This window comes from Microcaecilia unicolor, chromosome 9, assembly GCF_901765095.1.
Source record: "Microcaecilia unicolor chromosome 9, aMicUni1.1, whole genome shotgun sequence".
NCBI lineage: Eukaryota > Metazoa > Chordata > Amphibia > Gymnophiona > Siphonopidae > Microcaecilia > Microcaecilia unicolor.
The window spans coordinates 211,771,196-211,794,720 of NC_044039.1; the positions used below are offsets into that span (position 1 = coordinate 211,771,196).

General features: G+C 45.1%; 1 protein-coding gene across 1 annotated transcript in view; it reads left to right on the forward strand.

Annotated features, from left to right (window-relative positions):
• PTPN21 (protein tyrosine phosphatase non-receptor type 21) overlaps positions 1–23,525 on the forward strand; it is a 145,174-nt gene that overhangs the window by 65,855 nt on the left and 55,794 nt on the right. The window contains exons 8-11 of the mRNA XM_030213742.1: positions 1,187–1,274; positions 3,328–3,416; positions 10,319–10,406; positions 14,872–14,951. Of these exons, the coding sequence (XP_030069602.1) occupies positions 1,187–1,274; positions 3,328–3,416; positions 10,319–10,406; positions 14,872–14,951 (345 nt within the window). The remainder of the gene's footprint in view (positions 1–1,186; positions 1,275–3,327; positions 3,417–10,318; positions 10,407–14,871; positions 14,952–23,525) is intronic.

A 23,525-nucleotide genomic window follows, 5' to 3' on the forward strand; every position in this document is an offset into this window, starting at 1 on the left:
TTATTTTTGTTACATTTGTACCCTGCGCTTTCCCACTCATGGCAGGCTCAATGCGGCTTACATGGGGCAATGGAGGGTTAAGTGACTTGCCCAGAGTCACAAGGAGCTGCCTGTGCCTGAAGTGGGAATCGAACTCAATTCCTCAGTTCCCCAGGACCAAAGTCCACCACCCTAACCACTATTGCATTTGTATCCCACATTTTCCAACCGTATGGCAGGTTCAGTGTGGATTACATATTGCTAAAAAAGCGATTACAAAATTTAGATTTGTAGAAGTCTAGTACATAATACAGAAGTACAATAAACGCATAGGTTGACATATTAGCATATTGTGAGAGAGGTTAATATTATTGTTTTCCATTTCTGAACTTTTTGTGTGGTGTGGGATTAGGTAGATCAGGGGGGAAAAACGTCTTGAAAAGATGTGTGTTCAGATTTTTTTCTGAATTGTAGGTAGGTTTCTGTGAGTTTCAGGTCTTTGGGTCGTGAGTTCCAAAGTTGTCTGCCTATAAACGAGAGGCTGGTGGCATGTGAAGATTTGTATTTTATACCTTTGCAATTGGGGGTAGTGAAGGGTTAGGTAGGTTCTTGCTGTTCTTGTCACCTTTCTTATTGGTAGATTGATGTATGGGGTCCATAATGCTCTGTGCTTAGTAAAGAACATTGATTGTAGCAGAATGAAGCGACTTAATTATGATTAGCCATAGACATTCCCATTGTTTATTTAGTCAGGGTAAAGTTCAGATCTCTTTTTAGTCAGGAGATATTTTCTTGCATGTTTATGATGTATTTTGTGATTTAAAAAAAAAAAAACCTGCATTACTATGTTAATATGCAACTTTCTTTAAATTAATTTCCTTACTTTCTCCTCTTACTCTTTTACCTATCTGTATGTTCCATCTTTGCTTCACTAGCAATTAAAATGTTCTATTATGTATTGTGTTGACATTGTAAGTAGTTTACTATTATTATTAGGATTTATTTACCGCCTTTTTCAAGGAATTCACTCAAGCCGATGTACAGTTGTCATATTTTGTATTATTTGAATATTTTTACTGCTGTAATTGCCTATTGATCATGTTTGATCTATTCTTACTGTACACCGCCTTGAGTGAATTCCTTCAGAAAGGCAGTAAATAAATCCAAATAAATAAATAATGAAAATAAATATTCTGTTCATTTGAAGAGGCCTCACACCTCCAGAAGCGGAAATGTTATACATGCAGAAGGTTGAGAGAATGGATGGTTACGGAGAAGAGAGCTACCCTGCCAAGGTAAACCTTACATTGATTCTTAAATAGCATATGCAGCAAAATGTTAACTTAAGGGCTAATATATTCAAAAGGATTTTATGCAGTTTATTTTGGAGTACATTGCATAAATACTTTTTTTCAGTATTTGGGGTTGACCGATGCTTAAATTCTGCTGGTGTTTTGGCTAAATGTTGTGTTTGGGAAGAGGCAGGCTAGGAAGTGTTTGATGGGGGACAGTGAAGCCAAATGTACATGTGAAGGGCAAGTCTATAAATTGATACCTCAGTCTAGTCGCCCTCAATGCTGTGCGTTTAGCACCAGTTCTATAACAGCATCTTGCCGCTATAGAATGAATAGTGTATGGTCAGCGTTGGCGTGCTTGTGTGTAGGCGACCCTCTTATGCCATGTCAATGGCAGGCATAAGTTGGCATGCCTAAGAATGCCATGTGATGTGCGTATTTTATTAACTATGTGTGTAACTGGGAGAGACATCCATGCTCTGCCCACGTGTACGCCACCTTTGCAGTTAGGCGCTACCTTCTAGAGTAGCGCCTTGTGCACATGGGCACCTAACATTTCATGGCATCTTTGTGCATAAATGGCACCTACTTGTAGGTGCAACTTTATAGAATTGCTTCCAGAACACTCATATTCAAAGAGATCTAGATAACTTAACATTTATGTTTAAGATTGCATATTCAGTGGCCCTACATAAATGAGTAGGCTTGCTTAAAATCCCGGCATAAAGATAAGTGGATTTGCCATCTGCTTATCTATGTTATTGCTACTTCATGCAATATTGACTTATTAGGATAGAATAAACCCTGTTACAGATCTGTCATCTCAGAACGTCTAGCTCTGACTGGACTGAGGAGCAGGGATGTGAGTGGATAGTTGCATCCAGTTACCCCATGTGTTAGTAAAGATAATTAACTGTTATGCCATTGGTAATCCCTTAGTCAATCTTTCAAACCTGGAAGTTTACGTGCTGTTTGCTATTTTCATTTGATTGTGTGATCATGTCAAATTCAGAGGGGTCCTTTATGAAGCTGCGGTAAGCACTAGCGCACACTTAACTGCAGCTTAAAATTGCTTACTGCAGGATGCGCTTAGGTGTCCTATGCTAATTTCTTGATCTGCGCGCTCAGACTGCATGTTAAAAAAAAATTTTTTTCATGGAGGGGGCATGTCTGGGGGCAGAGAGTGGGCATTCTCCGCTAAGCAGTTAGTACTGCTACATTAGAAAATCTAGGAAATTTAAGAAATCTAGTCTGCCCCAATTTGATTGACTGCACTTTTTGTCCTTTAGATTGTAAGCTCCTTTGAGCAGGGACTGTCCTTCTTTGTTAAATTGTACAGCGCTGCGTAACCCGAGCAGTGCTTTAGTAGTAGTACATTACCGCATGCTAATTGATTAGCACATGAGCCCTTACCACCTACAAAATGGGTGTTGGGAACTGCTCATGTGCTGATTTTTTTAATGTGTGCGCGCTAACAGCAACCTTAGCACCTGACCATTAATAAGAAAAATAGAAAATCACCCATTTTATTGCTGCATGTGGGAAAAACCCAATGTAAAGGCATGCTAAGGTCATTGGAAAAGGTGCAGCGAAGGGCAACTAAAATGATAGCGGGGATGGGACGACTTCCCTATGAAGAAAGACTAAGGAGGCTAGGGCTTTTCAGCTTGGAGAAGAGACGGCTGAGGGGAGACATGATAGAGGTATATAAAATAATGAGTGGAGTGGAACAGGTGGATGTGAAGTAGAAAGGTGAGAAAAGGTAAGAAGAGAGATTGGTCATTGTGGGAGGGTTAAGGAGAGCAATACTGATTATTGCAAATTCCGGAGGGTGGTTGCTATTGGAAGAATCTAAATGTGACTTTTAAGACGAAATTTACAGGGTTTGTCGATGCTGAAACAGGGGGGTGGGCCACTATTAGAGGTGGGCTATTATTAGAAACAATACAGTAGTGACTTAATAGTTAATAGACAGCTTTTACAGAACCATGCTCTCTTGCTTATTTATTTGACCTTTTTGTCCTTGCAATTTTGTTCCTGTTGCTACTTCTAGGACAGCCAGGGAAGTGATATCTGTATTGGCGCATGCCTTGATGGCATCTTTGTCAAGCATAAAAATGGTCGACCGCCAGTTGTATTTAGGTGAGTATAATTACTCTTTAACCCAGCAATATTGTGCTATAGGATTTTTTATTTTTAAATAAGAATAACTGTTTTCCCCATTAATAATTCTGTTGGCAGATAAAATTTAGAGCGAGGGAAGAATAATATGAATCTATTCAAAGCAGATTTGCAGCTGAATCCAAACCTTGTAGTAGGAAGCATATTAATATGTGGCAGACATAAATACATTCAGAACAACTAAAGAGTGACCACTGGGAGGAATAATTTTTAACGGGCCAGTCATGTTAAAAGGGTGCAAAAATATGTCGATATAAAATAAAATTGAGTCAAGAAAGGTGATCTAGAAATAAGATTCAAAGAGAAAACAACAATCACGAAACAGATGCTGTTTTTTCAGACCGAGGTTATTGCTGTAAGTTACTTTTATGCGGCTCACAGAAGGCAAAAGTAGAGACTAATAGACGTTCCATATCATCAAGCTGATCAATCCATAGACTGGTGGGTTGTGTCCATCTACCAGCAGGTGGAGATAGAGAGCAAACTTTTGCCTCCCTATATGTGGTCATGTCCTGTCGGAAACTCCTCAGTATGTTCTCTATCTCAGCAGGTGGTGGTCACACACAGCAGCAGCTCTGGCTAGGCCTCCAAGCCTAATTTTTAGGTTTGTTGAGTGCCTGGGGTTGAGGGCTCTTTTGAGCAAGTGCAAACCTGGTGGTGCCAGGTCCCTCCTTTTCTCCCCCCTCCCGCTGGCTCCGTTAAAAAAAAAAAAAAAAAATTTTAAACGTCCTTAAAGGCGTTTATTTCGACGTTTATTTAAACGTTCATTGCAGCTACTCACTGGGACACCAGTTCGTTACAGCTCGGAGCGGACAGCAGGTAATTTTTACCTTTTTATAGCGGGCAGGGGGTTCCCCGATTCTTCTCCTCGTGGCATATGGCGTCGGAGGGCGAGGGCGCAAAGGGTCGCTCCCCGGATCGCTTGAGCGCTTCTAGAGGGGATGCGGGGGTCTTACAGCCTGATTCGCCCTTGTTGGGTGACAGTTTCGTGACCGATGAATGTCCCGGTCCTTCCTCCGGCGTGGCGGTTTTTCCCGCCATAAACGCCCATCCCCCGCTCCTCGCCTCCGCCATCTTGGCCAGCCACGCGGCTAGGACGGCTTCTTCGTGGGCCGCCCTTGAGGTTGGAGACATTAATGCCATGAACGCCCTTAATTTGGGCGACGGCACAAAGCGGCTAAAGTTAAGCGCCGTTCTTCCCGCGCGGCTCCTTCGCGGAGTGTCGCGCCGGACGCCATTTTGTATGCGCAGCATATTTCTCCCCCGCTCTTGCGAGCGCCGGTTGAGGGTGCGTCTAGGGCTGTTGCCCAGGCTGCAGAAGTGCACAGTCTGGGGGGTTTCTCCCCCGAGTTTGTTTTGCTGCTGCATCAGGCTTTCCTCATGCAAAACGCTGCCCCTGCTCCCTCGTCTGGTAAAGAGGTTGAGGTTCCCAGAGGTAAACGCCCTCGGGTTGATTCCCAGGCCTTGGAGGACTTTGTCTCCTCCGATGTAGATGAGGGCAGCGTGTCTGAGGTCTCCCAACGGTCCTTTGCGGATTCCTTGGAGGAGACGGATCCCCGCTCGGATGGAGCGGATGACCCCTCTGCAGCGCGGCTTTTTAGCCCAGAGGATTTGCCCAACCTGTTGTTACAGGCCATGGACACTTTGAAGATTTCCTCTCCGGAGGACGTCTCTCCCTCAGCCCCTGTTGACTCTGCCATTATGCTGGGGACGAAGCGCCCGCCTAGAACCTTCCACGTGCATGATGCCATGCACACCTTGATTTCGGCTCAATGGGATGTCCCGGAAGCGAGCCTTAAAGTGGCTAGGGCTATGTCCCGCCTCTATCCTTTGGCTGTGAGTGAACGTGAGGCCTATCTGTGGCCTACCGTGGATTCTTTAATCACTGCGGTGACTAAGAAAACGGCGTTGCCGGTGGAAGGTGGCACGGCCCTAAAGGACGCCCAAGACAGAAGATTGGAGGCGGCCTTAAGGTCGTCCTTTGAGGCGGCTGCTTTAAGTTTGCAGGCCTCAGTTTGCGGCTCCTATGTGGCCAGGGCGTGCCCGACTATGGTGCAGCGGGCTTCCCCCTCGGATCATTCCTTGAGGGCTGATTGGCCGGCCCTGCAATCGGGCTTAGCCTATTTGGCAGACTTGCTGTATGATGTCTTGAGGGCCTCAGCTAAAGGCATGGCTCAGACAATCTCTGCGCGGTGGTGGCTTTGGCTGAAACATTGGTCTGCTGACCACGCCTCTAAATCCCGCCTGGCTAGATTGCCTTTTAAAGGCAAGCTGCTCTTTGGGGTCGAGCTGGACAAAATCGTGACCGATCTCGGCACGTCTAAGGGCAAGAAATTACCAGAGGTCAGGGCTCGGGCTAGTACTCGTCCCGGTACCTCCAGAGGACGGTTTCAGGAAGCCCGTCGGTACCGCCCGGGCAAGTCGGGTTCCTCTGCCCCCTCTTCCTTTAAGAGGAATTTCTTCCCCAAGCAGCATTCCTTTCGCAGAGACCGCCATCCCGGAGGTGCTTCCTCCGGTCCTCCCCCAGGGTCTCGTACCCAATGACGGGGCCTTGGTCCACGCCCCAGTGCAGATTGGAGGACGGCTGTCCTCGTTTCTGGGCGAGTGGACCACAATAACTTCAGACGCGTGGGTGCTGGAAGTCATCAGAGACGGCTACAAGCTAGAGTTCTGCCGACCCTTAAAAGACGGGTTTGTACTCTCTCCCTGCAAGTCTCCGGTCAAAGCTGTGGCAGTGCAGCAGATCTTGGACAATCTGATCCGCCTGGGTGCGGTCGTTCCTGTGCCAGAAAGTCAGCTTGGCAAGGGACGTTACTCCATTTACTTTGTGGTACCAAAGAAAGGAGGTTCTGTCCGGCCTATTCTCGACCTCAAAGGGGTCAATCGGGCCTTGAAAGTGCGGCACTTTCGCATGGAGACTCTCCGCTCTGTTATAGCGGCAGTGAAGGCAGGAGAGTTCTTGGCTTCCTTGGACATCAAGGAAGCGTACCTGCATATTCCCATCTGGCCTCCTCATCAACGCTTTCTGCGTTTTGCAGTCCTGGGACGACACTTCCAGTTCAGAGCCCTCCCATTCGGGTTGGCTACTGCTTCGCGGACCTTTTCCAAAGTAATGGTGGTCATCGCGGCCTTCCTACGAAAGGAAGGGGTACAAGTCCATCCTTATCTGGACGACTGGTTGATCCGAGCCCCCTCTTATGCAGAGTGCGGCAAAGCTGTGGCCCGGGTAGTTGCTCTTTTGAGCTCCCTGGGATGGATCATCAACTGGGAGAAGAGCCAGCTGCGCCCGACTCAGTCCCTGGAGTACCTGGGAGTTCGATTCGACACCCAAGTGGGCAGAGTGTTCCTGCCAGACAATCGGATTGTCAAACTTCAGGCTCAGGTGGACCAGTTCCTGGGAGCCTCTCCTCTTCGGGCTTGGGACTATGTGCAGCTGTTGGGCTCTATGACGGCCACGATGGAAGTAGTGCCCTGGGCCAGGGCTCATATGAGACCACTTCAACACTCCTTGCTGCAGCGCTGGACTCCGCTGTCAGAGGATTATGCTGTGCGACTTCCCTTGGACCCAGCAGTGCGCAAGGCGCTGAGCTGGTGGATGCAGACAGACAAATTGTCTGCGGGAATGCCTCTGGTGACCCCAGAGTGGATTGTCATCACGACGGACGCCTCTTTGTCGGGCTGGGGAGCCCACTGCTTGGGAAGGACAGCGCAGGGGCTCTGGTCTCCTGCAGAGGCAAAGTGGTCTATCAACCTCCTGGAACTCAGAGCCATTCGGTTGGCGCTTTTGGAGTTCATCCCGGTACTGGCGTGGAAGCCTGTACGGGTTCTGTCAGACAATGCCACAGCTGTGGCCTATGTCAACCGCCAGGGAGGTACCAAGAGCGCCCCTCTAGCCAAGGAGGCTATGAATCTATGCCAGTGGGCGGAAGCGAACCTGGAGCAGCTGTCAGCGGCCCACATTGCCGGAGTCATGAATGTCAAGGCGGACTTTCTCAGTCGCCATACCTTGGAGCCCGGAGAGTGGCAGCTATCTGCTCAGGCGTTCTTGGACATCACGAAGCGCTGGGGCCAGCCGAGCCTAGATCTGATGGCGTCATCGGCCAATTGCCAAGTGCCGCGCTTCTTCAGCAGAGGACGGGACCCTCGATCCCTGGGAGTAGATGCTCTTCTCCAACAGTGGCCGACACAAGAGCTTCTCTATGTGTTCCCGCCCTGGCCCATGTTGGGCAGGGTGCTAGACCGGGTGGCAAAGCATCCCGGCAGGGTAATCCTGGTGGGTCCGGATTGGCCCAGGCGTCCCTGGTATGCGGACTTGATCAGGCTCTCAGTGGACGATCCTCTGCGGCTGCCAGTGGAGCAGGGCCTGTTACATCAGGGTCCCGTGGTGATGGAGGATCCCTCCCCCTTTGGTCTTACGGCCTGGCTATTGAGCGGCAGCGTCTGAGGAAGAAGGGCTTCTCAGACAAGGTCATCGCCACTATGCTGAGAGCGAGGAAGCGCTCTACTTCTACTGCTTACGCCAGGGTTTGGCGTATCTTTGCAGCGTGGTGTGAAGCAGGCTCACTTTCTCCCTTCACTGCTCCAATTTCTTCAGTGTTGGCGTTCCTGCAAGAAGGTCTGGAGAAAGGCCTGTCGCTCAGTTCCCTTAAAGTCCAGGTAGCGGCTCTGGCTTGCTTCAGGGGCCGCCTGAAGGGTGCTTCCCTGGCTTCACAGCCAGATGTGGTGCGCTTTCTCAAGGGAGTTAATCACCTGCGCCCTCCTCTGCACTCAGTGGTGCCTGCGTGGAATCTCAACCTGGTGCTAAGAGCATTGCAGAAGCCGCCTTTTGAACCCTTGTCGAGGGCATCTCTGAAAGACCTGACGTTGAAAGCAGTCTTTTTGGTGGCTATCACTTCAGCCAGAAGAGTTTCCGAGCTCCAGGCGCTCTCATGTCGAGAGCCTTTTCTGCAGTTCACTGAGGCAGGAGTGACTATTCGCACAGTGCCTTCCTTCCTGCCCAAGATTGTTTCTCGCTTCCATGTGAATCAGCAGCTCTGTCTCCCTTCCTTTCGTAGGGAGGACTACCCAGAGGAGTACTCTGCTCTTAAATATCTGGATGTGAGACGAGTCATCATCAGATACTTGGAAGTGACCAATGATTTCCGGAAATCGGATCATCTGTTTGTCCTGTTTGCAGGTCCTCGTAAGGGTCTGCAGGCTGCTAAGCCTACAGTGGCAAGATGGGTCAAGGAAGCCATTGCAGCGGCTTATGTGGCCGCGGGGAAAGTTCCGCCTATCCAGCTGAAGGCTCACTCCACGAGAGCTCAGGCGGCCTCGATGGCAGAGGCCGGATCCGTCTCCTTGGAAGAGATATGCAAGGCGGCAACTTGGGCTTCGGCTCATACATTCTCCAAGCATTACCGTTTGACTGTGGCTGCACGGGCGGAGGCCCGGTTTGGAGCTTCAGTGTTGAGGTCAGGGATTTCTATGTCCCGCCCTGGGTGAGTACTGCTTCGGTACATCCCACCAGTCTATGGATTGATCAGCTTGATGATATGGAAGGTAAAATTATGTATAATCATACCTGATAATTTTCTTTCCATTAATCATAGCTGATCAATCCATAGCCCCTCCCAGATATCTGTACTGTTTTTATTCTGGTTGCATTTCAGGTTCAAGTTTAGTCTTCAGTTACTTCAGAAAGACTTCGTGTTCAAGTTCTTCCTTCACTTGGATTCTTCAAGAGTTGAGACGAGTTTGTGTTACAGTGAGCTGCTGCATTCCTCTCCCCTCCGTTCTACGGGGCTGGATTGAGATTTAAATTCTGCCGGCACTCCCTCCCGCTTCGTGCGGCTGTAGGGCAGCTTTGTACCCCTCCCGCTTCGGCGGTGTTAGGGTCAGTCAGCTCCTCCCGCGGTTGCGGTTGCAGGATAAGCCAGATCCCCCCGCATCGGCGGGTGTGGTGTCCCTCCCCCGCTCCGCGGGGATGAGCTGGACGGATTCCCCTCCCCCACTTGTGTGGGGATGAGCTGGGTTAATTCCCCTCCCCCGTTTCGGCGGTGGTGAGCTGGGCAGAGTGTCCCTTTGTGGGTGTAATTCTCTAAGTGCTGAGTCCTGCGGATGGAGCTTTGATATCGACATACTGAGGAGTTTCCGGCAGTACATGACCACATATAGGGAGGCAAAAGTTTGCTCTCTATCTCCACCTGCTGGTAGATGGACACAACCCACCAGTCTATGGATTGATCAGCTATGATTAATGGAAAGAAAATTATCAGGTATGATTATACATAATTTTACCATTCACCACTGGAGACGTGAGTCCAACAGTCTTTATTATATCAAAGATAACGACCCGACACAGGCCGTGTTTTGACGCTAAAAAGCGTCTGCATCAGGGGTCAATAAATACACCAAGTAGTGAATGCAAAACGAAGAGTCCTACTTGTATGTGTGTTGTCAGCTCACTGATCACGTAGCACCAAACAGAATTTTTTTTTTTTTTTTTTGCTCTGATAGTTTGTATCCAGCATATTCTGTTTGGTGCTACGTGATCAGTGAGCTGACAACACACATACAAGTAGGACTCTTCGTTTTGCATTCACTACTTGGTGTATTTATTGACCCCTGATGCAGACGCTTTTTAGCGTCAAAACACGGCCTGTGTCGGGTCGTTATCTTTGATATAATAAAGACTGTTGGATTCGCGTCTCCAGTGGTGAATCGTCTATTAGTCTCTACTTTTGCCTTCTGTGATTCGTCATCGTAGAGAACTTTTCCTGTTCTATACTTTGGACTTTTATGCGGCTTTCACTTCAGTTGGAAGTGTGTTATCTCATCTCTTAGTGACAAGTAAGCTTCCATTTCTTTCTCTCTCACCCTAGGTGGCATGACATTGCTAACATGTCCCACAACAAGTCCTTTTTCACTTTAGAGTTGGCAAATAAAGAGGAAACCATCCAGTTTCAAACTGTAAGTGACTGGTGTTTTAGTAGTTTTAAGAACACGAGGAGTGCAGGTGTAAATGTGTATCTAGGCATTTTCGGGCTAGTGGAACTGGTTCTACCAACCTGTTTTATAATGCCTATGTTGCCTTTTTGGACTCTGCATGTAGATGCATTGTTTTTTGTTTTTTTTGTTACATTTGTACCCCGCACTTTCCCACTCATGGCAGGCTCAATGCGGCTTACATGGGGCAATGGAGGGTTAAATGACTTGCCCAGAGTCACAAGGAGCTGCTTGTGCCTGAAGTGGGAATTGAACTCAGTTCCTCAGGACCAAAGTCCACCACCCTAACCACTAGGCCACTCCTCCACTGTTGCTACTATTTCAGATTCTACATGGAATGTTGCTATTCCACTAGCAACATTCCATGTCGAAGTCGGCCCTTGCAGATCACCAATGTGGCCGCGCAGGCTTCTACATGGAATGTTGCTAGTGGAATAGCAACATTCCATGTAGAATCTCCAATAGTATGTACCGTATTTTGCAGACTATAAGGCGCACTTTATTCCCCCCAAATTTGGGAGGAAAATGGGGGGTGCGTCTTATAGTCCGAACGTAGAGAAATTCGACTTCCGGGATCCCCAGCCCGCCCTCCCTCCGAGATCCCCTTCCCTCCCTCTGAGTACTAAGTAATTTTACCTACTCAGGGCAGCAGCAGAAGCGAAAACCATGCAGCCTCGGCACGTCACTTTTCCCTGTTCCACTGAGGGCGGGACCAGAGCTGAGAAAAACAGAACAGGGAAGAGTGACGTGCGGAGGCTGCATGGTTTTCGCTTTTGCTGCTGCCCCGACTAGGTAAAATTACTTAGAACTCAGAGGGAGGGAAGGGGATCTCGGAACTCGTGAGGGTGGGCGGGAGGGAAGGGGATCTCGGAGGGATGGCGGGCTGGGGATCCCGGAACTCGGGAGGGAGGGAGATGGACAGAAGGACGGACCCTGGAAACGGGAGACATTCGGACAAGACGCACCGGAGCACCTAGGTTGTAGAGGAGAAAAAAGGTGCGTCTTATAGTCCAAAATATATTTTTTTTCCTATTTCCCTCCTCTAAAACCTAGGTGCGTCTTATGGTCCGGTGCGTCTTATAGTCCGAAAAATACGGTATTTTATTTTTCTTACATTTGTACCCTGCGCTTTCCCACTCATGATGTGGCTTACATGGGGCAATGGAGGGTTAAGTGACTTGCCCAGAGTCACAAGGAGCTGCCTGTGCCTGAAGTGGGAATCGAACTCAGTTCCCCAGGACCAAAGTCCACCACCCTAACCACTATGCCACTCCTCCACTCCTTATAAATCGAGCCCATAATTTTATATATTTTTTTAAATATAGAAATCAAATATACCAACATGAAGTGAAAAGCAGGGTTTAATTTTGGGGGGAAAGACCGGGAATAACACACCTGCCACTTCTTTCAGACTCCAGAGCCAGAGCAGCTGGATTGTTTTGCCCCAGTAACTCCCTTCCTAGCAGCCTGCAGGGAAGGGGGTGAGCCAGGAAGAGACAGGGCAGAGAGCAGCCATTCAGTTCAGTGTGAGGAGTTCATACCTGCCTCACTTCCAGTCAGGCTGTGACATTCCAGTAAATTTAAAACAAATCAGAGAAAATATTTCTTCACTCATCGTGCAATTAAACTCTGGATTTCATTGCCAGAGAATGTTATAAAAGCAGTTAGCGGGGTTTAAAAAAGGTTTGGACAGCTTCCTAAAGGAAACGTCCGTAGATCATTACAACTTGGGGAAAATCCACGGCTTATTTCTGGGATAAGCAGCATAAAATGTTTTGTACTTTTTTGGGGATCTTGCCAGGTATTTGTGACCTGGATTGGCCACTGTTGGAAACAAGATGCTGGGCTTGATGGACCTTTGGTCTGACCCAGTATGGCGATACTTATGTATTTATGTAAGTCTAGCTGGGAAAAGAGAACAACTTGGAATGCTATACATGCATCATTCAATATACACTTAGTAAAGTAATCCTATATAATAAAACGCACCTCCAACATTCTGAAGCTGACTGCATGGCTGAGGCATTCCTGCTCTCTGTATCCATCTCCTGAATTGACATCACGTACTTCCGGGTTCGTCACAAGCAGAAGTGACCAACCACACGAGGTTTCTCGGCATCAGAATGTTGGAGGTGCATTCTATTAAATAGGATTGGTCAGTTCCTTGAAGCACAGCCAGAGCTCAGCGTCCTGCACAGTAATGCTCAGACACCAGAGAGAGGGAGGGAGGGGGGGCCTGCACCAGAGAGAGGGAGGGAGGGGGGGGCCTGACACCAGAGAGGGGGGGAGGTATCTCTGTCACACACACACTCTCTCTCTCACACACTCTGTCTCTCAAAGTCAATGTCTTTCTGTCTCTCACTCTCACACACTCTGTGTCTCACACTGTAGCACATTCACTCTCTATGTGTCACATAGAGGCATATTTTCAAAGCACTTTGGGAGGCTAAGTTCCATAGGTTTCTATGGAACTTTGGGAGGCTAAGTGCTTTGAAAATGAGCCTGACAGTCACTCACACACTCTCTTGGTCTCATACACTCAGTCTCACAGAGTCTGTGTCTCACACACACTCTCTCTCGCACACTGTATCTGTTTGAAACACTCTCTCTCTCACACTGTGTCTCACATACACACTTGCACACATTCTCATTCTCACACATACACTCTCTCTCTCTCACAGACGTACTCGCACCCAGACTCACTCTCTCTCTCACACACACACACTCGCACAGTCACTCTCACATACACACTCCGAGGAAAACCTTGCTAGCACCCTTTTCATTTGTGTCAGAAACGGGCCTTTTTTTACTAGTATAATATAAGATGTGCCCAGAAAAATAGAAAGTTGTGCCCAATATTATATAGTGCTAAACAGCACTATATGTTTACCTCTTTCTTTCATATTCATTTATCTTGCCTTTCCTCCTCTATTTGCCTTTCCCTTTTCTTCTCATCCCCCGCCCTTAGCCTCTGGTACCTGTTTTCTCTCAGTGGTGGGAGCTTGTTTCTTTGCTGTTCACTTTCTCAGCTTCCAGCATTGGGAGCATGCTTCAAATGTGATGGCAGGCATGTTGTCTTATGAGAGTTCTTTAGACTACATTTTGGCAGGTACTGAATTGAACTAATAATCATGTGAGGGTAGTAAAATTGGGATTTGCAGAAGCTAGTGAAGATTCTACAAGGTTAATTGAGCAGCCACAGGAATAATACTACTGGCATGACGAGTAGCTCCCAGGAATAGCAGAGTGTGAGGGATGCTTCTGGCTTTTCACCTGGTGGGCTAGCCCCAGCTGTAGCTCTAGCAGTGGCCTCCAAGGATGCAGAGGGAGCATCACAAAAATAATTAGGAGGTATGCAGGCATTTTGTTTTTAATGCTTGAGGATCAGCAGTTTTCCCAGGGTATTTACTGTTCAAATGTGCTTGCAGTGTGGGCAGCTGACGAAGGAAACAGAGTGGAGGAGAGTGGAAAAAAACCAAGCACCCACTGCTGTAAAAGGCATTCCATCACACCCTCAGCATCACACTTAAAGGTCCCATTGAAAGATGTCCTCTTTGAGGTACTAGACTGAGCAAGTAAAAGTGTCCCTATTGTGGAGGGCCTTGTTTGGATTCTGAATGGAAAGGGGAAATGGGACTTGATATACCACCTTTCTGTGGTATTTTGCAACTACATTCAAAGTTGTTTACATATAGACAGGTATTTATTTTGTACCAGGGGCAATGGAGGGTTAAGTGACTTGCCCTGAGTCACAAGGAGCTGCAGTGGGAATCGAACCCAGTTCCCCAGGATCAAAGTCCGCTGCACTAACCACTAGGCTACTCCTCCACTCCTGCTTGTGGTTGAAGATGTATGGTCTTAGAAATTGCAAGTAGATAGGGGTAATGGGAAAAAAGATAGTTACTGTAGCATAAACTATAAAGGATGCTACACATGCACTGGTCATAAACCCTCGGATTTCGTATAGGTTGCCCAAATTTGGGTATGGATCCCAAAACCATGCATAAGTTAATTAGATGCTAACAATCAATTACTGGAGTTAACAAGCACTTGGCAGCAGTTAGTTACTCTCATATCTGCCCTATGCCCTATTCTATAACAGGCATGCCTAAATTTCATAGTGTGAGGGGCATTCCCAGAATTTAAGCCCAATTTTATAGAATGTCATTTGTGTCCCAACTGCCATTAGTTAGGTGCAAGCATTCAAACCAACTTTTAGCAGTCGTAAGTGCTCGCATCCAAAGTTAAGTGTGAGATGCGTGCCAGCTAGTAGTATTCTGTAAAGGGCAATCTGCGCAGAACTCGCTTTACAGAATACTGTCTTACGCAAATCATATTGGTGTCTAACTTTGGGCGCCATTACTGAACCTGGCCCAGAGTGTCTGCATTCATTTGTGTCTTTTTAACCTATTTTTATTTGGTTTGGTAGGAAGACATGGAGACTGCCAAATATGTCTGGAGAATGTGTGTGGCGAGACACAAATTTTACAGACTAAACAAATGCAGTTTGTAAGTATCTCCTAGAGTTAAAAAGTCAAAGTAACTCTTTTTCTTTTACTTTATATTGAGCAGAATGTGAAATACAAAATGCTTCTTAACACTTTTCATTCATGGATAGCTGGGAATCCGCTGGGGATGCTGTCACATGGACAGATATGCTAACGTGTGACACCTTTTCTGCTAGTGCAGTACTATAAAGCAGCTGAATAAAATCTTGGTCCAGATGACGCATAGATTGGTCTATTTTAATATATACTCTTCTAATTTGATGGAAACTTCACAGTGCAATTATTGTCCCTTTTGGATTGTTAGTTCTCGCTCTTCCTGAACCATCTGATCACCAGTTCTGAGGATTTTTAAGATATGTGAAAGCAAAAGGAAGTTGTAACTAATTTAGGGCCCTGTTTACTAAGCCGCAGTAGAGGCACGTTAGCGTTTTTAGTGTGCGCTAACCGTGTAGATGCCCATAATATTCCTATGGACGTCTGTCACGAAGCGCCTAGCCACTTGCCTGGGGTTACCCCATGGCCTATCCCCAGCACAGCTCAGGTCCTCCTGCACCTACCTCTTGTGCTGTACACTGGCACCCTCCTCCCACCGACTGGGCCACAACCGCCCCTGGCTGAGTCTCCTGCCCTCAAATTATCCCCAGTGATTTCTAGGTTACTGTGGCCACACTCCCCAGTGGTCTCACAGTTCCCAGAAAGCACTCACAGACTCAACACACAAACCACCAGGATCCTTTATCAGTCCAGACAGGCGAGCAATTTATAAATAAATTATGTATTGTCTTAAAAATTGAACAATGAACAAAAAATGTACAATCAGCAAACAATAACAGATAACTGAAATATGGATCAATTGTAACACTTAACTAAACATTTGTTTACTTCCTAAAAAGTACCTGGGGAGATCAGGACAAATAGCTGCTCACCAGTTAGCAAATATAACTGTTTTTTACAGGGCTTCAGCAAAGAGCTTTCTCTCTCTCTTCCAGACTGAAACGGAGGAAAAGGGCAGTAAAGTCCAAAAAAGAAAAGAAAAGCTCCTGGGCCAATCAAAACCCAGTCAACAAGTTTTAAAAGTATACTGCTCACAGTACTGTAGATTCACTTCTTCACTGAGTGAAACTAAAAGGAAGGCATTCACTTTTCCATAGCAGTTTTAACATAAAACATGCACCACCTGCTGCCCAAACAAGAGAAATACACTTCAGAATTAATTTAGGCAGTTTACAGGCTTAAAACACACTGTTCTGTCACAGCATCTATACGATTATACATGCTAATTTTTAGCACACACTAAAACCGTTAGCGAACCTTGGTAAATAGGGCCCTTAGTTTTGAATTCAGCTATTAAAACACAGTTTAGAGGGTAAATTCTGAACTCATCTGTACATAGTTGTCATTTTGATCAGAGGTATTCCAATTTGAGGCCTTCTATTGAGAGTGCTCTGAGGGGCCATTTTGTCACCATCACTGTTTAAGGTTTATTTGCTGATATCATTAATGACTGTGTTTTCAATTGTTCAATTTATGTTGTTGACATTCAAATTCAATGTTATTTGTGTGAGAATAAAAAGCAGAAGTTGTTGCAATTGAATTGGTGTCTTCGGGAAGGACTGGAATGGTTAAACAGGAATAAACTTTGTTTAGATCAGTCAAAACTGTAATGAATTCATCTGTGGATGATGTGGGCATTGTACCCATTGTTTCCAGTTCAGAATTAGGTTATTAATCCTAAACAGAAGGTAAAAATTTGGGAGGGGGTTATTGTAGATGAATTCTGTGCTGCTTTAGGTGAGCAAAACATATCGCCATCTTTTTCCTGGTTCTTGGATCTCTTTGTACCTACTTTGAGAGAGGGAAAGTTTATTAATAATAGTCCACGTGATTATTACTTTTAACTACTGTAATTTTTTATATAAGGGTTTGCCAAAAACACAGTAGAAGAGCTTTCAGTTAATTCATAATTCAGCTGCATACTTAATCAGGGCCGATTTAGCCATTGGCCCAGGCGAGACACTGGCTTAGGACTGTGGCGATAAAGGTTGTCAAAATCCCTAGCTTTTGACCTTATCTGGTCTAAATGTTTAAACTATCTCTTCTCTCTCCCCCCACCTGTGTGTCCATCATTGCTCCTTCTCTGCCTCTCCCACTCCCCTCCCCCATCCCCTTCCCCCTGTGGTTCTATAAACCTTGTGCAAGTTACCAGCACTAGCCTGAACACAGGCTGCTTTTGGCTAGGCCCTGGGTCTTACTTCTGCTGCCCCGCCTCCTCTCATGCAATAGGATGTGGCAGAGGGAAGACCCAGGCTCTGACTGAACGCAGCTGGACCCATGGGGATAGCGGTTCAGAGGGGGGGAAGAGAGATTTGGTTGGGGAAAGGGGAGAAGGAGAGATATGCTATACCCGAGGGGAGGAAGTGATGAGGAGGGAGGAGGTGCTGGCCTGATGCAAATTGGCTCAGGGCATCACAATCCCTTCAGCCAGCCCTGTGCTTAACCCATTAGTGCCCACTGTTCCCATATGGCTTCTTATGGGAACATTGGGCACTAATGGGTTAATCATAGGCACAAAATCTATCTTGCTTTGCTAATGTTAAATTGCTGGACTGGTTATCAGTAGCCTACTGGATTGATTTTAAGATTGCACTACTAAGGGCCTATTAATTTGCATTAGCTGATAATTTTAAAACATGATAATAGTTAACAATCCCAATAAATGAATAAATAAACTGTTTGCACAGTACCCACATTAACATGGCACCTTGGAAGGAGTGTGGTAATTTCCTCATTAACAGCTAATGCAGAATGGGGTGGGACATGGGTGAGGACTGTGCCTAACAGTTAATTTGCAATAGGTTAAAACATGTTAGCTTTTAGCACAGCAGATGAGGCAAACTCTAGACTACCTGAATGGGTCTAGGAGACTATGTTGCATTATCTGCAATGCAGTTAACACATGATATAAAAACGTTGTCTGCATTACCTTGATGGGGAAACTGGTGGAAATACCCCGACAGTTAACTCAAAGGTTTTTTTTTCTGTTAACTGGGTGTAAATTTTGGCGATTAATATGCATTAATGCCACCTCATCTAGAGAATATTTCGTATTATATTTCCCAAGTTGTAAAAACTTAACCTACAAAACTATCCCATAATGCTAATTTTTCTTACCAAAGTACCAAACTCTGGAACTCATTACCCAAGTATATCAGACAGCCGATTATATGTTGTTTAAAACAGTGTTTCCCAAGTCCGGTCCTAGAGTATCCCTTGCCAGTCAGGTTTTCAGGATATCCACAATGAATATGCCTGAAAGAGATTGGCTTATAATGGAGGCACTGTATGCAAATAAAGTTCATGCATATTCATTGTGGATATCCTGAGAACCTGACTGGCAGGGGGTACTCAAGGACCGGACTTGGGGAAACACTGGTTTAGAAGTTTACTTAAAGCCCAACTCTTTCGATCTGTGTTCAGCTAATATGAAAATAATTTTTTTAAATAGTTGTGTTCTTATATTAATATTCTCTTGTAATGCTTCTTCTTAATTTATGTATGCCGCATTGAACCTGAGCTTTCTTGGGAAAATGCGAGGTAGAAATGTCATAAATAAATAAATTAACAGTAAACTCTTATCACACTTTTTAGTAAAAAAGAGCCCTAGTGTTTAATGCACTAGTTGATTTTTCCATAAATTGTTTGATATCTAATATATAGTGCAAAGTACCGGTGCAACCTTTTTGTTTCTACAGAAGGCATTGATTGTGGCTGTATCACGTGTAAAGTTGTTGAAGATGAAACAAGTCATTTTATTATAGAGACCTCATTTTATGAAATAACATCCTGCTTGATCAGAAATTAATTACTGATGATATTTTTAGGAAACAGCATAAACATAGAAAATGGTGGCAGATAATGAGCATTTGGCCTATCCAGTCTTCCAAGCCATACCATATATTATCCCTTCCTCTCCTTTAGAGATACTATTGGTATGTGCTCGCCCCAAGCTTTTTTGAATTCCGATAAGCATCTACCACCCTTTCCATAAGGAAAATTTCTCCTGAGTCTGTCATCCCCTTTCACCTTCATCCTATGCCTCCGCATTCAAGAGCTTCCTTTCAATTGAAAGAGACTCATTTTAAATGTCTCCATCATATCTTCCTTCTCCTGCCTTTATTCCACAATATACATGTTGAGGTCTTTTAAGTCTGTCTCCATACGTTTTATGACAAATACTACTGACCATTTTAGTAGCTGCCTTCTGAACTAACTGTATTCAGTTTATATCTTTTTGAAGTTGCAGTCTCCAGAATTGTACACAGTACTCTAAATGAGGTCTCACCACAGACTTGCACAGAGACATTATCACCTCCTTTTTCCTGCTGGTCATTCCTCTCACTATGCACTCAAGCTTTCCTCTGGCTTTAGCTGTCACCTTTTCTGCCTGTTTGGCCACCTTAAGATCATCAGATATGATCATCCCCAAGTCCCATTTCTCTTTTGTGCACAGAAGTACATCATCCTCTATACTGTACTGCTTTCTTGGGTTTTTGTAAGCCAAATGCATGACCCAACATTTTTTTAGCATAAATCCTAGCTGCCAAATTTCGGATCATTGTTCAGGATTCACTAGATTTCTCTTCATATTATCCATACCATCATGGGTGGTGCCTACTCTATTGCAGGTTTTGTATCACCTGCAAAGAGACAAACTTTACCAGACAGCCCTTCCACAGTATCACTTGCAAAAATGTTTAAAAGAACCGGTCCAAGAACTGGTCCTTGCAACACACAACTGGTAACATCCCTTTTCGTAGCCTGAGCTCCCTCTGTTGCCTTCCACTCAACCAGTTTTTAACCTAGTCAGTCACTTTAGGGCCTATACCAAGGGCACAGAGTTTCTATGTTGCCTGTGCAAAATTTTGTGTCCAAGGCTTAGCTAAATTCTAATTAACATCACATCTCCTTTAATCCAACTCTCTTGTCACCCGGTCAAAGAAATTAATCGGATTAATCTGACAAGACTTACTTCTAGTAAAACCATGCCACCTTGGGTCCTTCAATTCATTGGATTCCAGAAATCTCAATATCCTCTGTTTTTAGAAGCATTTCCATTAATTTACTTACCACAGGGGTCAGACTAACCAGTCTGTCGTTCTCAACTCTCTCCTTTTATGGAGAGGCTCACATAGTAACTTAGAAATGACGACAGAAAAAGACCTATACTGTCTATCCAGTCTGCCCACATCTGCCCTTCTCTTGTCCTCTGGAACTACTGATATGGTCAGGCAGCGATGCTGCTAAAACTTCCCAGAAGTCCTTCGTTACCATCTGATCTATCCCTTCTGGCCCCCTTTGCTTTATGTCATTTTATTTAGCTAGCTTCTCATGAACACAGTCTTCTGAAATGTGGTAAGATCTACCACACATCCATTCCTATTTGTGTTTGTCTTCTGCAGTCCTACGCCTAGCTCTTCATGTGTGAACACAGAACAGAAATATTGGTTAAGCAATTCCGCTTTATCCTCATCAGCTTCTTTATATTCTTCCCCTCACCACTGAGCCTCACACTGCTACTTTGGCACTTCCTCCTCTCACTAATGTATCTCAAAAATGTCTTGTTCCAACATTGAGGGGAAGCTTATAGTGTTGGTTGAAGATAAATTGATATTGAGTTGACTCTGAAGGGTCAAAAGATTCTCCTTGAAAAAGCATTGACATGGTGAAACCACTGGCCAAGCTGGAGCAATTAAATATGGAGCAATCGGCATAAGAGAATATTTTGCGGTTATTTCATGTGAACATTTTCTCCATTTTTGGATTAATTCTCCGATAAGTGAACTGTTCCATAAAAATCTGTGATTCTATGAAGAATTTTATATTTACATCATAAACTTGGAACAAACAATTTGTACAAAGTGAAATATTTACCGCAGAAATTATTTCCTCATATCAGGTTATATGAATAAGCAGTATAAGAGTTTTGAGCCTCTTCTTTCTCTCATTTTCATGATTGAAATATTTGATGTGAGAGTTTGTGGTACTGAGTTTTTGTATAAATGGTTACTATTTTCACTATCTACAGAATAATTTGTGTTTTTAGTACAAAAAATATGAAAACAAAAACAAGACTGAACATAATACGAATATTCTGAGCTGACTCTTCCAAGGACATATGCCCGTTTCAGGATATTGAGAGGTATAGGAACATGGATTCTTAACGTAATTACAGAAAACCTAAAGGGCATGGAATTAGGCCCCTGCCCTTAGTTATATTTTATGCCAGATTTGTGGGTATGTTTTTCAAAAAGGTCCTCCTAATAATGACATGGGGATGGGGACCTGTGGTAACCGCTGGGACGGGGCGAGGACAGAGCATGAGAGGACGGGCACTGGGACAGATACCACTGGGACAGGGCAGGGGTGGGGACAGGGACAAACTTTGTCTCCCTGTCATTCTCTATTTTGAAGTCTGTTAATGAACTGGACTATTATGTTTGAGTGATGCAGACAACGATATTTTGATTTTTTGGAAAAACAAGCAAACGCACTGGTCACAACTGGCAAAATTTGCATGGGGGATCCTGCACATTCTTGCTACCAGCACATCTTCTGAGAAGACATCTTCTAATGCAGGAAGGACTGTGGAAGACAGGAGAGCTAGACTGAATCCTGAGATTGTTGATGATTTATTCATTCACAGATTAAAAAATCATAACAGTGTTTCATAGGGCATATTTCTCCCACGCAAGGGTGTACAGAACCGGTTGTATTTTGTACCCCTGCACATTTTAATAGGTTGGATTAGGATTCTTTGGGGTAGTAGAAGCCAGCTATTGTTGGGGTTGAAAAGGGTAGAGGGTGATGGGGGGGGGGGGGGTTATTATAGCTGCTCGTTGTTATTGTTTTCTATTTGTGATTTATAAACAGCAGTTGCACAGCATATTGTTCTTTTTTATACTTTAATAAAAAGATTTAAATATAAAATCATAAGTATTCGAGGCTTCTGCATATGAGGACAGAGCCCACAGGGATGGGGCGGGGATGGGGATGGAGGAGCGGGGATGGAGATAGAGCCCGCGGGGATGGGGTGGGGACGAAGATGGAACCCATGGGGTCAGGACAGGAATGGGAGGGAAATGGCACTTGATATACCACCTTACTGTGGTTTTTGAAACTACATTCAAAGCGGTTTACATAGTATATACAGGTAATTATTTGTGCCTGGGGCAATAGAGGGTTAAGTGACTTGCCCAGAGTCACAAGGAGCTGCAGTGGGAATTGAATCCAGTTCCCCAGGATCAAGGTCTGCTGCACTAACCACTAGGCTACTCCTACTTTGTCCCCTATGTCATTCTCTACTAATTTATTGCATCTACAGTCATATACTGGTAGGTATATGAAGGTGTAGCTGTAATGATCCTAAATGAAGCTGCAAGGAAGGAAACTGAAGTCAACACCAGGAACTACTGTTTGCCTGGAATGTTTTTCCATGGGAGGTGGTAGGGACAAAAACATTGCCAGAATTCAAAAAGGCATGGGATAAATGCAGATGATCCTTACACTAGAGGATGGAATAAACAATAGTAACATATAGTAAATGACAACAGATAAAGACCTGCATGGTTTATCCAGTCTGCCCATCAGGGCGGCCAGAGCCACACCTGGCACTCTGCAGATTACATTCCTTCATGATTAAACACTGAGGTCACAAACAGGGCAGCTGGCAATTTGCCACAATGCCAGCCAGAGAAAGGCAGGTAAATATGATTCAATCTTGGATGAATGGTTTTACATTTTGTCCGCAGCATATAATCACCTTCATCGTCAATTCATGATTAAAACCCACACCCAAAAGTGCTGATAACTATCAGTGTTTTATTTGCTAATTTTAACCTTAAGATGTTTTCTCCTTCCCCATTAAGAGATAGACATCACCCACTTTCATAGCGTATGAGATAAATATGATATAAAATATGTATACAGAGAGAAGGGGAAGGCTGGATAAGGGAGAAGAAACAGAGAAAGGGTTAATGCTGAATGGGATTAATGGGGGGAGGCTTAGGCTAGATGGAAGGGGGATCAAAAGAGTGCAGAGGCTGGATGAAAGTGGGGAGAGGAGGGCAGACGCTGGATGGAAAGGGGAAAGAGAAGGTGGAAATGCAGGCGTTGGTGGCTGAAGCTTTCCACCAGTTTGCTTGCTGCAGAAGCAGCTTGGGCCTTGGGCAGTGGACCTCTTCAGCTGCCAGCAAAGGTAAGACTCAATTCTGTTGGGGGCCAGAGAGGAGGTGGGGACATGAGAGAAAATGTGTAGCTTATAGACACTGTGACCAAAGAAAGTTTGGGAACCGTGCTGGGCTTTATGTGCCATCAGTTACTGTGTTACTTTACCATTCAAGGAATCGTATTGCCCAAACAGCTAGAGTGTACAGTTGAGGAATACGAATAGGATGCGTCCATAATGAAAGTGCATGCTTTTTATTCCAAAGATAAAGATATAAAATATATCCAGACAAAAAAACAGAGGGAACCTAGTTGTATCCAGTCAGGAAACAGAAAATTCAGGAAACAGATG